Genomic DNA, 12,913 nt, shown 5'->3' with positions numbered 1-12,913 from the left:
TCAGGTACATTCAGGAGCCGGTGCATGCCCAGTATTTGCCAACAGTGCGTGACAGAGACGTGACCGATCGCCCGGGCGGCTAGCGAGCCGACCTTTTGGTGAAGAATATAAAGGAAAAGAGTCGTGACCGATCGCCCAAGCGGCTAACAAGCCGATCAGCGGCGAAGAGGATAAAAGTAAAAGTAAGAACAACTCCATAGTAACAGTCGTACCCAAGTTAACCTTCACACAGTGAGGTCCCAGGTACCCAGTGATAACGGCCCGTGATAACCAGCGATGTGTTAATCCGTCTACGATAGGAAGGCCTGGGACCAAACCTCACTCATATAACACCATCTGTGAGGGAATTACTACACCACATGTCCCTCATAACACCATCTGTGAGGGAATTACTACACCACGTCAAGTCCCTCATCACACCATCTGTGAGGGAATTACTACACCACGTGAGGACCCTCATAGCACCATCTGTGAAGGAATTACTACACCACGTGAGGCCCCCTCATAACACCATCTGTGACGGAATTACTACACCACGTCAGGTCCCTTACTGTCACTCCAGCTTATAAACCGGACCCCGCTGAGTTAACCACTAAGCTTCTGAACCTTTCCATCATTTCTAGGATCTAAGATTTGTGAGTTGTGTTCTCCAGTGTTCTAGTTTTTATGAATTGTGTTCGCCAGTGTTCTAGGTTTTGTGAGTCGTGTTCCCCAGTTTTGTAGATTTTGTGAGTCGTGTTCTCCAGTGTTATAGATTTTGTGAGTCGTGTTACCCAGTGTTCTAGGTTTTGTGAGTCGTGTTCTCCAATATTCTAGCTTTTGAGTTGTGTTCTTCCCTTTATGAGACGTGATCTACGCTGCCTTCTCTTTGCGAGTTATGTTCTTCATGGTATATCTTTATAAATCAAGTTCTTTCTCTTTTCTCCGCTTGTGAGTGGCGTTGTCTACTTTTCTCTAAGACTCATGCTTATCTCTGTTCTGTTTGTGAGTCGTATTATCAAATCAATGACCACCGTGTGTCTCTCTCTCTCTCTCTCTCTCTCTCTCTCTCTCTCTCTCTCTCTCTCTCCTGCAACATAGGATGACGGATTGATTACATATTAAGGTTGACGTGCCCTGAAATCTAATTAGTAGAGTAATATTCAGGTAAAATTTTGAGTAGAGTGTGCATGTTTACCCCGGACACCTGGCCCGATTTTGGTGTAACTTAGGAATATTACCAAAATCTGTGACCTGTGACCTGTGACCTGTCTCCCACCACCTGTCTCCCATCACCTGTCTCCCATCACCTGTCTCCCACCACCTGTCTCCCACCACCTGTCTCACACCACCTGTCTCCCACCACCTGTCTCACACCACCTGTCTCACACCACCTGTCTCCTACACTTTCTCGTGACCTGGTGCTATATAAGGCTCTGCTCCTACCACCCCTGTATTATTCTCACATCTGTGGGACACCTGCTGCCTCTCTGTCACTCCCACCTCAACAGTCAAACACGTCTCCTTACATTATGTAGTGGCTGCTAGATACACAAAAAGCTATATTACGTTATGAATTTAATTACTGAAGTGCTGTGGTTTCTAACAGTCCTGAGGTACATGGGTTCGTATCCTTATCGTGATAATGTGTACTGGAGGTTTTATGTCATGGAAATAATTGCTTATGGTTCCTTGGCTTCCACTATTCCTGAAGAGCCAGGGTTCGTGTCTCTGGTATAAGGTTATGTGATGTTGTATGTAGAAGAGTCGACGAGTTTATTTTACTGTGAGGATGTGATTTCTTACGACACAAGGCTTATTTTCTGTCACAGCTGCACTGGTAAACTTCCATCTCAGAGATATATCATGCATGTTAACAGATGCAGGAGAGCAAAGAGGAAGATTCAAGTGATGTATAACAGATGTATATATTTACTAAAGTCTCTTAGTAAGTTAAATCTGTAGACGAGCTCTGGAGAGTTTCCTTAAAAGCAAACTTGAAGTGAGGTCAAGTTATACAGTATGTCTAATGGTGAAACATATTATTGAAAACTAAAGTCCTTACGTTATATTAGTATTTCTTTGTACAGCTAAGGAGTATGGAGGGGTGTGTAGGATGGTGTACAGCATTTTATTGTACAATTACAGTCTATAAACAGTACTGTACATTTTCCTTTTGAGTACCGTAACACTCAGATTACATGTACTGGACAATGGATGGAAGATGTACTCACTTATATCTTCACTACTAGGTAACACAGTGTAGACAATGTAACAATCCATTTGAAATTCGGACATTTTTTCGATGATTCATTTTTTTTTTTTTTTTGAAAGATGGATAAAAGGAGAGAGAGAGAGAGTTATTTATATCTCACCTATTCCCCATAACTCTGTAAACATAGACATTCTTGCCTTAATGCGGTAATGGAGTACAGTATATAGTATAGTAGAGGTAATGACCACTATACCTTGACACGGCCACCTGAGGCATCACCTTTAATTCCCTGTCTCGTAACACAGCCTCGAGATTCACTTTATTCTGTCAAATTAAGTCTCGGGTTTCATGTGTCTGTCGTTTTCTATTCCTTCATCATACAACGAAACCCTCAAAAAAATTACTAATTCATTTTCCTATATTAATTAATCTTCTCACAGTCGTTTGACCTTAAATCAATAGTTGTTATTTTGTATTAAGTGTCATGTGTCGACTTCCCAGAGAGGTAACCGTGTATGTTATTGGACTGTCAGGACGATCTTTATCAAACTTGCCAATTTTTATTTTCCCCAAGTTACTGATCAAACACACGAGTCCTTTACTCCCTCAAACATTACTCTACAACACAACGTTTCTCTGTGAAGCTCTTTATATTGGGATTAAATAACGTTACACTTCAAACGTCAAAGTCGTGTTCCAGTTTATATGTTTGTGATAAATTCAAAATAATCCCGTCACTACCGAGAGCTGGAGCCACTGAGTAACACCAGGTACATGTTGTAGGGCTTTTGCTGTGATTAATTAGTAGGGCAATGGAAAGTGTTGCTGGCTTCCTATCAGTACTAGAAGACTTCACTCGCTTATTAATTGGTTTTATTAACTTGATTATTGTTGGCATTAATATAGCAATTAATTCGCTTTTTATTGCGCTTTTTATATGACAAATTACATCAATTAATGGTATTCGCCTTTACTCTTTACAAACAAGGTGTATTCATTTTGCTTCTCCCATCCATTAAATTTCCGCCAAAAGTGACAATTTCACCACTTAAGAAAGGAGTTGAAACAGCGTTGAACAGTGATGAACAGTTATAAACAGTGATAAACAGTGCTTAACACCTGCGAAATCAATGGTAAACCGTAACATCTGCTGAAGTTGTGGCCAAGTTGACCTTCACATCGACCAGTAAGGTTCTAGGAAACCCAGAGAATAGCGCCCGTGTGAACCACCAACTGCTGACCAGGCGACAAAATGCTAATCCCGTCCACGCTGGGAACGGTCCAGGATTGGGCAAATGTTGACCTTCCCATAACACAACATGACAGTGAGAGAGATACAGTGATGCTCGACGCCATGCAATGAACGAGTTACTACGACACCATCTATGAACGAGTTGCCACACACGCACACACACACACACACACACACATACAAGACTAATGAGCGTCTCCCACATCCTCTCGCCTCCTGTTGTCTGGCGGGTAAGAAACCTCTGCGAGAACTTTCATGTTTAATTTAAATATCCTGTTATGCAAAGTAAGTTTAATTTAAGAATAATACAATGAAGGCTGGAGGCATCTGGTGCTTATATCTTTAGATTATATTACATCAACGTAAGATATAATTAGATTAATTATGAAACATGTATACCCAGCTTCCATAGAGACTGAAAATGCAACCGACCCGCCCCGCTTAAAGTGACAGAAGATGTTCACCACCACTAACCCCCAGTCCACCCACACATCTCCCTGTCAAATTAGTTCTCTGTCTTTAAAACTGTACTCATTGGGTGTATTTTATTGTACTCAAAGTGTTAGTAATAAGAGTAATCATAAGCGTGTGTGTGTTTGGATGAAGATAAATTATGTACATTAAAATCCTGCCACAGTTGGGTTTTTCTCCTTTATCATATTGCCAGTCTTGAAGTATAAATTTCTCTCAAAAATGGATGAAATGAGAACCCATCTAGTTGGCTCACTTTAGGATACGACAAAAGAAAAATATCGAAATAGAATGGTGTCCAAAATGTGTTAAGAATCTAATCGTAGGAGAAATTTAACGAAGGAGTTTTTGAGAATTCATATTTTGCACCACGAAGTTATCTAGTAACAGAAGTCGATACCGCCAGGCGACGAGGTCCTTGTACCCTGCCTCCTTCCCTGTCCCCCAGGAAGTAGTCTTGTGAGAGATGGGACGGAGAGAAGTGAGAGGTGCAGGGGAAAGTTGAAGGGGAAAGGTGCAGGGGAAGAGAGACTGTGCAGGGGAAAGGTGCAGGGGAAGAGAGTCAATGCAGGGGAAAGGTGCAGGGGGAAGAAGAAAGAGGTGTGCAGATATAGGAAAGAAAGATAGACGTGGTGCAGGAAAAGAGAGATAATGTGGGAGAGGAACTGGGAAGAAGAAATGAGGTTGAAGGTTTAGGACGGATAGGTGTGACATCTGCAGGGAAAGAATGGTATGAATAGAGAGATGACAGAAAAAATGAAAGGAGAGGTGAGAGAAATGAAGGAAAAGGAGAGAGAAAATGAGGATGAAGTGAAAGGGAGGAGTGGTGGAGTGAGAACTGGAGAGAATGAAGTTTATGCTACAAGTATTTACATAAAAAAGGGAAAGTAGCAGAGAATATGTCATCATCTGCGTTATGCCACACTTGAAAATTAAAACTCCCTCACGCGGGAAAAACATTCTTAGTCAGGTTAAAAGAAGAGGGAATTGAGCTGAATTAACACAGCTAAATAGATCTTATTACTGTTTAATCTTGAATCTTCTCCTTCAGGCAGAGAACAAAGACAGCAGTAGCCAGGACGTTCAGGAGCAACAAGAAACAGGGGGCGGTAGGTCCTCTTCCTGTCTGGCCTCCCTCAGGAGAGTGTTTAGGCAGCTGCTGGTATTCGTGAGGACCCCAATGTTGAGGAGGATCTCCCTTATTATGTATTTCAACTGGCTTACCTGCACCTTAGTCTACTACGGCATCTCCCTCAACTCAGCCAACTTCAAGTAGGTACCGAGATCAGAGGGTCTTCTTCAGGTGTCATATACTAACATCTGATGGTCATTTACTTACCTCCTTCCCTGCAGCATGGATCCCTTCCTGTACATGTTCCTGGGGGGCCTCATGGAGCTGCCCTCTTACACCCTCATCATCCCCTTCGTGGCTAGGTACGGCAGGAAGATCCCTCTCGTCACCTTCTTCGTCCTCTGTGGGGTGGCCATCCTCGTGCTTCTGCTGCTGCCTGCCGGTGAGTCGATGGAGTTCTTCACACTATCAGGATTCGTGGTGTGTAAAGTTCTTTATGTATCCTGTCATCCCCTTACCATATGTGTCCACCTCTACCATACGTGTCATCATGCCATTCCGTATGTGTCTTCCCGCCTGTCTATATACACACCAGTCATTGGCTATAATTATTTTTACTCACCGTGAGGTGGGATGCGGGTCGCTCTTACACTCATTGTCACTTATGTTTACTAGTGAAGGCTGTTTCATGTTGCCGCCATCAAAGACAACTTTATAAACACCTCATATATAAGTTGTTCACCTTCTGAGACTGGAAAAAATTAAATGACAAAACAACATCATTTAATATTTATAAGCACATATTTTTAATTCTTGGGCATGGAGGCGAAGAAAGCTTTTGATGTAAGTAGGTGTTTGTAACTCATAAATATAAGACTTTGTAAATACAGTACGTTTGTTGTTGTTGAGAGAAAGTAAGAATACGAGTAAACTTTTAAGCGAGTGTCTGATGCGTGGATGGTGTCGCTCCAGAGTCTTAAAAGATTCTCATGATATTCCCCTTAAGTGAGAGTGTGAGAATACAGTTAAATGGTTTATTTTAATTAAAGCGAAACATTTTTTATTTTTTTCATCATACTCATGGGGGTTAAGTCATCATTCTCAAGGGGTTAAGTCATTATATTCATAGGGGTTAAGTCATACTCAAGGGGTTAAGGCATACTCACGGGGTTCAGTCGGTTTACCATTTAATAACTGCAACATTTACTGAGTTATTGTTAAAGAAATAAGATAAATGACCGAAAGTAATGTTTGGAGCCTGATCCCACTGAGTTTATCTCTCAGGAGCTTTATAACCCCAAGTCAGGCCTCCTCATGGCAGTTACTCTTAAACCTACTATAACCTACTTTATTCTTGCTAATATATTGAGAGTTTCTTCAGTAAAAGATATTATATTTTAAATGTTTATGTTCTTATGTTCTTATGTTTGTATATTTTAGCAGACTCGAAGGGTTTAATTTAGTTTATGGTTAAAACACACGCATTGCTACAATTAGTTAGTTACAAAGTGTTTACAAGAACAAGTTAAGACGTGTATAGAAACTAATGCAAATTATCTACTGGCGGGTAACTCGTCCTAATTAGTTTACATCCGCTATCACTGAGAGTTTCCTTGAAGTCATTAAGCCTCCTTCTGTGTACCTTAATGACATACTACCACCAGTAATATTAACTCTCCCCAAGTTGGCTCTCATTAGCTCTAACTCGACTCTCTCAAATGACAATTTTCCCACATTAACATTTAACTTTCACAAATAGAATTTTCTTCGTTGTCTTTGTCGGCTATCAGATTAATTACCCAATTACTTCACTTTTTCTTCCTCTTTGTGTCCTGGAATTATCTACGGCCTCGACTTCTCTGTTTTCTTAGCTATTTTTTATTTCCTTTTTGTATTTAGTTCTGTTTTTCGAATCTGTCCTCTCATTGCCTTCACAGTAGAAAGTATGGATATAGTACTAAGCCCGTCCGTCCTTGTGTGTGTGTGTGTGTGTGTGTGTGTGTGTGTGGTAAAACTCGATAGATCAGTATTTTCCCCCTTTGTATTTTATGGTCAGTTGTGTCTCCATGACGACGGGGAAACTCTAGACCCTTGTAGTCAACTTTTTTTTCTTTTTTCGTCTTTTTTTTCACTTTTCTGGTGATGGCTTTTGTTCCTATTCTTCAAAAGCACAGAAGTTGGAGATTTTTTGTCTTCGTTTTACAGCAATTCTCTTTTGATCATGTTGTTCTTATTCTGTACACGAGAGAAGAACAGTGTGAGGCTTATGCTTAGTACACACATTCAGGAATACTCTTAATAGATGTTTATGTTTTGTTTGCATTCTAGTGTTTACTTAAGAACGTTGCAGACCGACCCCCTTGTTTGTTATCATTCTAGAACCTCGACTTATATTTTGTTTACATACAGTAACGTACATAACCCAACCCAACCCAACCCAACCCAACCCAACCCAACCTAACCCAACCCAACCCAACCCAACCCAACCCAACCCAACCCAACCCAACCTAACCTAATCGAACCTTTATCTCTGTTTGTCATTTTCCAGACCGCGAGAGATGGTGGTTTATGACGATAGTGATGGTGGGCAAATTCTTCATCACCTCCGCTTATCAGGTCGTCTACCTCTACAGCAGCGAACTCTACCCGACCTGTCTAAGGACCCAGGGCTTAGGGGTGTCCTCAATGGTCGGCAGGATAGGTTCCATCATATCTCCCTTCATCAATGATATGCTAGTGAGTAAATGAGGGATGGAGGGTGGGAGGGAGAGTATAAAATAGGAAAGGAGGAGAGATGGGTTAAGTTAGGTTAGGTTAGGTTAGGTTAGGTTTTGTTTTGGTTCGCGTTTGGGTGTTGGTTAGACCCCCAAGGAATACACTAGAGGGAGACTAATATTCAGAGCTACCATTATCTTAAAGACTGGTGGGATATAATGTACATTGTTAAATATTAAAATCATTGTAACAGGTGAAGAAAATGACTAAATTAACCTCTTACCCTCAAAAAACTAATCTTGGGGAAAATAGGGAAATTATTATACACACTTTCATTTAGTAGTAAAGTTCAGGAAATATTTTAGGTTAGATTATAATAATCCCGATATAACCTGGGACACATACGGTGAGTCAACAGGTGGGCCGAGACTCATTAACGATGCTAAAAATTACTCCTTTACCTGGACAGTTTTAGGACCATTGAATATCCTCGTAGATGACGTAAGTGGGTGTCAGAGAGGTTAGAAGATCATGACCTCAACATTGTAAGATTTAAGATGAGCTTCAAGACACTAAACATAGTAACTGTATCCGTGTCTTAGCTAATTCCCAAGGCCTTCGTATGGTGCTTAACAGTGTAGGTTAGGCAGAGAGCTTGGATGTAAAGGTATAAATATCGTTTTCTGGACAAATCCTCTACACCTGTGCATTGAGCTCTTCATCTGTTTCTCTATGGTACTTGACGTTATAGTGGGGTTGACTATAGCGGCTTTAGAACAGAGTAAGATATCTGTAATCAATCCATCTTAAACCTGTCTAGTCCTTGGTGAGTTCTTGTCTTGTCTCTCTCCTCGAAGTTTAACTCGTCTCGAGACGTGACCACCTCAGGTCCACAATACACAGGGAGTAATTTTTTTCCTCTGAGCTTGGGGTCTTGGTGCCTGGAACAACTTAAAACAGTGATCTCTGGTGGTTATAGTGATGTCAGTGGTGATGGTGGTGATAGTGGTGTTAGTGGTGCTGGTGGTGTCAGTGGTACTGGTGGTGTCAGTGGTGGTCACGTTACCCTCTTCAACACCTCCTTTGTATCATGTTATTAAGATCTCAGTTACTCCCTATGTATCCTGCCTTACACTATTGACCTCCTCCTCCTCTGCTTTCTCCAAACCGTCTTAAGATATCTATATGAAGATGGTCAATAATCGTCAGACCAAACCCATCACTGTACTCGCTTTGGGAATTGTATCGTTTATGTGGTCTTCAAACGTCAATTTCATCTCGCTTACCAGTCATACGTCCTTCTTATGTCTCCTCTTTAATTCAAATTGTTTATTTTTATCCTAATTGTGATATGTTCCGTGTTGTCCTTCGTCTCGCCAGCCAGTAGTCATGACCTAAAACTTTACCAGCATGAAACTGGAGTTACCAAGAGTCTCACCTTTCCAGTGTCTGTACAAATGGTATTTATTTTAGAGAACGTTTTTTTTTTATTTATGGAGGGTAAACTATTTTTTCCCTGTTCTTTAAAAAATACAGTTTTGCCCTTGGTGCATTCATAAAGTGTTGTCTAGCATTAGGCATTGATGTTATATTCTTATGGAGAAGAAAACAGTCAGTTTAACAATGATTCGTTTTTTTTAATTGAAGAAAATCATAAGTACTATTTTTCACTGCTGAGGTACATCCATTTATTATATTTATATACTGTACATGTAATTTATTCTATATAGTAAAACACATACAGTACAAATGCATGTTAGAACTCACTCTAAGAAGTTCTTTTCGAGTTGTATATAAAAATTGAGAAAGTTCATTTTGTTTAGATTATGACCTACCAAATGCATATCAAGGAATGTGTCATCTTGATATTGAAATGTAAACTTTTGCTCGTCCTCAAGTTTAGGTTCCTTAAATGTGTTGACAGCTGAGAGAATGTTAATATTAAAAAGTGAATACAGTGAAACTCGTGAAGCCATAACAGAAACGTGTACTTATATAGTCTAGGCTTAGCTTGTTAAAATGTCACTGGAATATTGTAACGGTAAATAATTATTGTTTCCCAGGTATAAAGGTAAAAGCTAAGGGTATACTTTCTTGCATTTAGTTCGTAGCTTTATTTCAAAGTTTTAGACAATAATTAACACCTAATGTGCCTGAAAACAGCTGAGAATTAGTAGAGGTTCATCTGAAATGTTTCAGTTTCTGGGCGCTTGACTCCCAGCCTCGTGTTGTTATTTATCCCATCTCCATAAGACACTGTAATCCCTGTCGGTTGTGTATGTGTGTGTGTGCGTGTGTGTGTGTGTGTGTGTGTGTGTGTGTGTGTGTGTGTTTGAGGTTTCTGGATGAGCGGCCGATTTACCTCAGAGGAAAAATCCGATTATGAATACAGTATTATTCTGGAAATCCTTTTTAAGAATGCAAAATTATTCATATAAAATGCATGATAGAATTCTCAGGAAAAAAAAAGAAATAGCCGGAGTCTTTAGAATGTGAGCGATGTATTCTGAAATTCGTGAAATGTTGTATGTATTTTTTCTTGTGATTTTTCCATTTATTTTTATTTTTATTTCTCGTTTTCTCTTCGTGGTCGAGTGTGGCTTGGACGTGAAGTGAACTCTGGGTATTGGATTTTATGTAACAATTTTGTATCGAAGACAAATGAACTCATGTGTCGTGCTGTTTGGTCTTTCCCTTATAGCTAATACACACACACACACACACACACACACACACACACACACACACACACACACACGACTCCTATAGCTGGTAGTTTTATAGGTTTAAGGTTTAATATGTTTCTTAAATGAGGTATAATACAGGTATAAAAACTCAGGTGTTGAAATTATCACTCACTCGCTAAATATAAATAAAGATCAATTAAGGCGGACCAAACTAACTCTCATCTTGACCGAATACTTAACCAGGAGACCCGTAGACTAACACACACTATATGGTCGTGTACTGTAGCAATAACGTCACAAACAACACGAGAGGTAACTGTTGGTTCTCCTCATACATGTATCTTATCATGTTAAGTAGCGATAACTTGGTGTGGGATATTGTAAGCAAGGTAATGATTTCACCTTTGTTGATCTTTAGTGTTCTTTGAAATTATGTTGAAGCTTTTAATAATGTTTTTTTTTATAAGACACTAATGTGGATTATATCTTGACTCATGAGTTAATTTTTCATCTAAATAAAGTTTATCTTATAATAAGTTCTTCCTCTTTGGTTCCCTGTCTTTTTCGCCCAAAATATCAAGACAATATTAAGGTATTTTTCAGGGCTCATTAATATATTGAAATAGGTAATTTAATCAACTCAGCTAACCCATCATTAAAGGTGGCGTCACATGACCATCTAAAATGTCAGTCCTTCAAGCACACCAATTGACAAAAACATTCTCCCCCAGGGGCTGTACCACTGGGCCATCCCGAGTACCATCTTCGGCCTAGCGAGTCTGGTGGCCGGGGGACTCACCTGCCTTTTACCTGAGACCAAAGACAAGACCTTACCTGACACCGTGGACGACGTGGAGGCCTGGCGAAGTCCTGCTCTAAGGTAACCACACGGGATGGCTGGAAGGGAAGGGGATTGAACATAGGATAGTTTCCCCATAACTAGTTAGGGTAAAAAGAAAACGCATCTAACTGAATTAAACTACAAAGATGGCGACCAAAACAGAACGTCAAAACTTCACATGAGACTCTACCGTAAATGGAAGCGACCACGTTACTAATTAGGAGAGAAAAGATATATATTATGTTAGAAGTCTGGAACTTAAGGAGTTGAACTCTGTTGGTCTCAATCAGATTTCTGCTTTAGTTTTTAGAACAATATATGGGAGAACGTGATCCCCTAAAAAAAATATATAACGAATTTTGAATTTTGGTAAGGGATTTAATTATAACTCTCTCTCTCTCTCTCTCTCTCTCTCTCTCTCTCTCTCTCAGCAAGAGGGAGAGGCCCCGAGACGTGGCGGCATCAGAGGAAGACCAGAGAGAGGAGTCATGGCTCAACCCCTCCACCACCTCCGTCTAGCTCTCGTCTCCAGCACCCAGGAGGATCAGACAAAAAGGAGATCACCAGACGCTGTTGATCGCTTCTGCTGGTGATGGTTTTGTTTTCATATGAACTTCAGGGATGTATTTGCTCTGACGAAAGGATTTGATCTTTTAATTCCAAGAAAACACTATATTGAACCTAAAACTTCAATACTACCAATATATATTATATAATTTATGACCTTCCCAAATATAACCTGAATAACCTCAGTCACAGTTCATCACAAGTGACTAAATATCCACATCTTAGTAGTAAACATTTCCATACAAGATTTTATTTGGAGCTCATAAAATATAAACAAAATATATAGAAGAATTTGTAAGATTTTTTTTAACATGAGGTTTATGGTAGTATATTTTATATCCATTATACAGCTATTTTTATAAAACATCGTGAATCATATATAGAACCTTGTGTATTCTGGGCACTGCCTGTATCACTAAACAAGACTAATTAACTACATCTGATGCGAAATTAATTGTCACAAGAGATTAAACTCATCAATTTACATCATAAAACTATCAAACTGTTTATTATTCTTAGCTTTTATTTACATGGAACTTACACGAGATATTTTTTTAGGGCTATTTTACAAGTATATGAAATTCAAGTGTAAAAAAGAAAGACCATTTTACGTAAGTTTTTAATACCATTCCCACAGAAATGTGTAGGTGTTATATTTTGAGCTCGTGTCCACACAGGTGCCGAATACCTTTTAATTAACCCTGTCCCCCCCCCCCCTGTTGAAAGCTTCACAAATAGGCCTCATGACAGAGAACTTTTTTCAATTCTGTTTGTGATAATATGATTACGGTTTAGGTTTCTGTTATCGCTCTGACTTAGTTATGGTTCAGTGAATTGTTTTATATAGAAACTCACTAGTACGTTTGAACTATTAGCTATACCTAGAAGCTTCGTAAATTTAAACATACAAACTGTTAGAACCGTTACCAACCTGTTAACGGAAAAACCTTTACAAATGCATCCACAAGTATTACGAATCCTTAAATTATTTCTTCTTCATTCTCTCCGCCAACCAGACGATGGAAGAAGTCTAATAACCATATTTTTTTTACATTTTCAAATTCTATAAATCGGTAAAAACCCATAATAGTTTAACCCTTGGAATTTGTCAACT

At 39.5% G+C, this 12,913-nt stretch overlaps 1 protein-coding gene across 1 annotated transcript; it reads left to right on the top strand.

Annotated features, from left to right (window-relative positions):
- The first annotated feature begins 474 nt into the window (after positions 1–474).
- LOC121870481 (solute carrier family 22 member 15-like) lies at positions 475–12,308 on the top strand. The gene is made up of 6 exons (XM_042372315.1): positions 475–635; positions 4,969–5,189; positions 5,271–5,431; positions 7,538–7,725; positions 11,123–11,271; positions 11,664–12,308. The coding sequence occupies exons 2-6, from the start codon at positions 5,098–5,100 to the stop codon at positions 11,749–11,751; spliced, it is 678 nt and encodes a 225-aa protein (XP_042228249.1). The 5' UTR covers positions 475–635; positions 4,969–5,097; the 3' UTR covers positions 11,752–12,308.
- The last annotated feature ends 605 nt before the right edge of the window (positions 12,309–12,913 follow it).

The sequence above is a fragment of the Homarus americanus genome, unplaced genomic scaffold (genome assembly GCF_018991925.1).
Source record: "Homarus americanus isolate GMGI-L3 unplaced genomic scaffold, GMGI_Hamer_2.0 scaffold24171, whole genome shotgun sequence".
Taxonomy (NCBI): domain Eukaryota; kingdom Metazoa; phylum Arthropoda; class Malacostraca; order Decapoda; family Nephropidae; genus Homarus; species Homarus americanus.
The sequence above is the reverse complement of the archived record's forward strand: the minus strand, read 5'-3'. Positions and strand labels throughout refer to the sequence as shown.

Bases quoted from the DNA above. Each gene is read 5' to 3' on its own strand.
- LOC121870481 (XM_042372315.1), top strand. From the start codon at position 5,098: ATGTTGAGGAGGATCTCCCTTATTATGTATTTCAACTGGCTTACCTGC. The intron at 5,432-7,537 runs GTGAGTCGATGG...GTCATTTTCCAG, and splicing joins GCTTCTGCTGCTGCCTGCCG to ACCGCGAGAGATGGTGGTTT. The intron at 7,726-11,122 runs GTGAGTAAATGA...ATTCTCCCCCAG, and splicing joins CCTTCATCAATGATATGCTA to GGGCTGTACCACTGGGCCAT.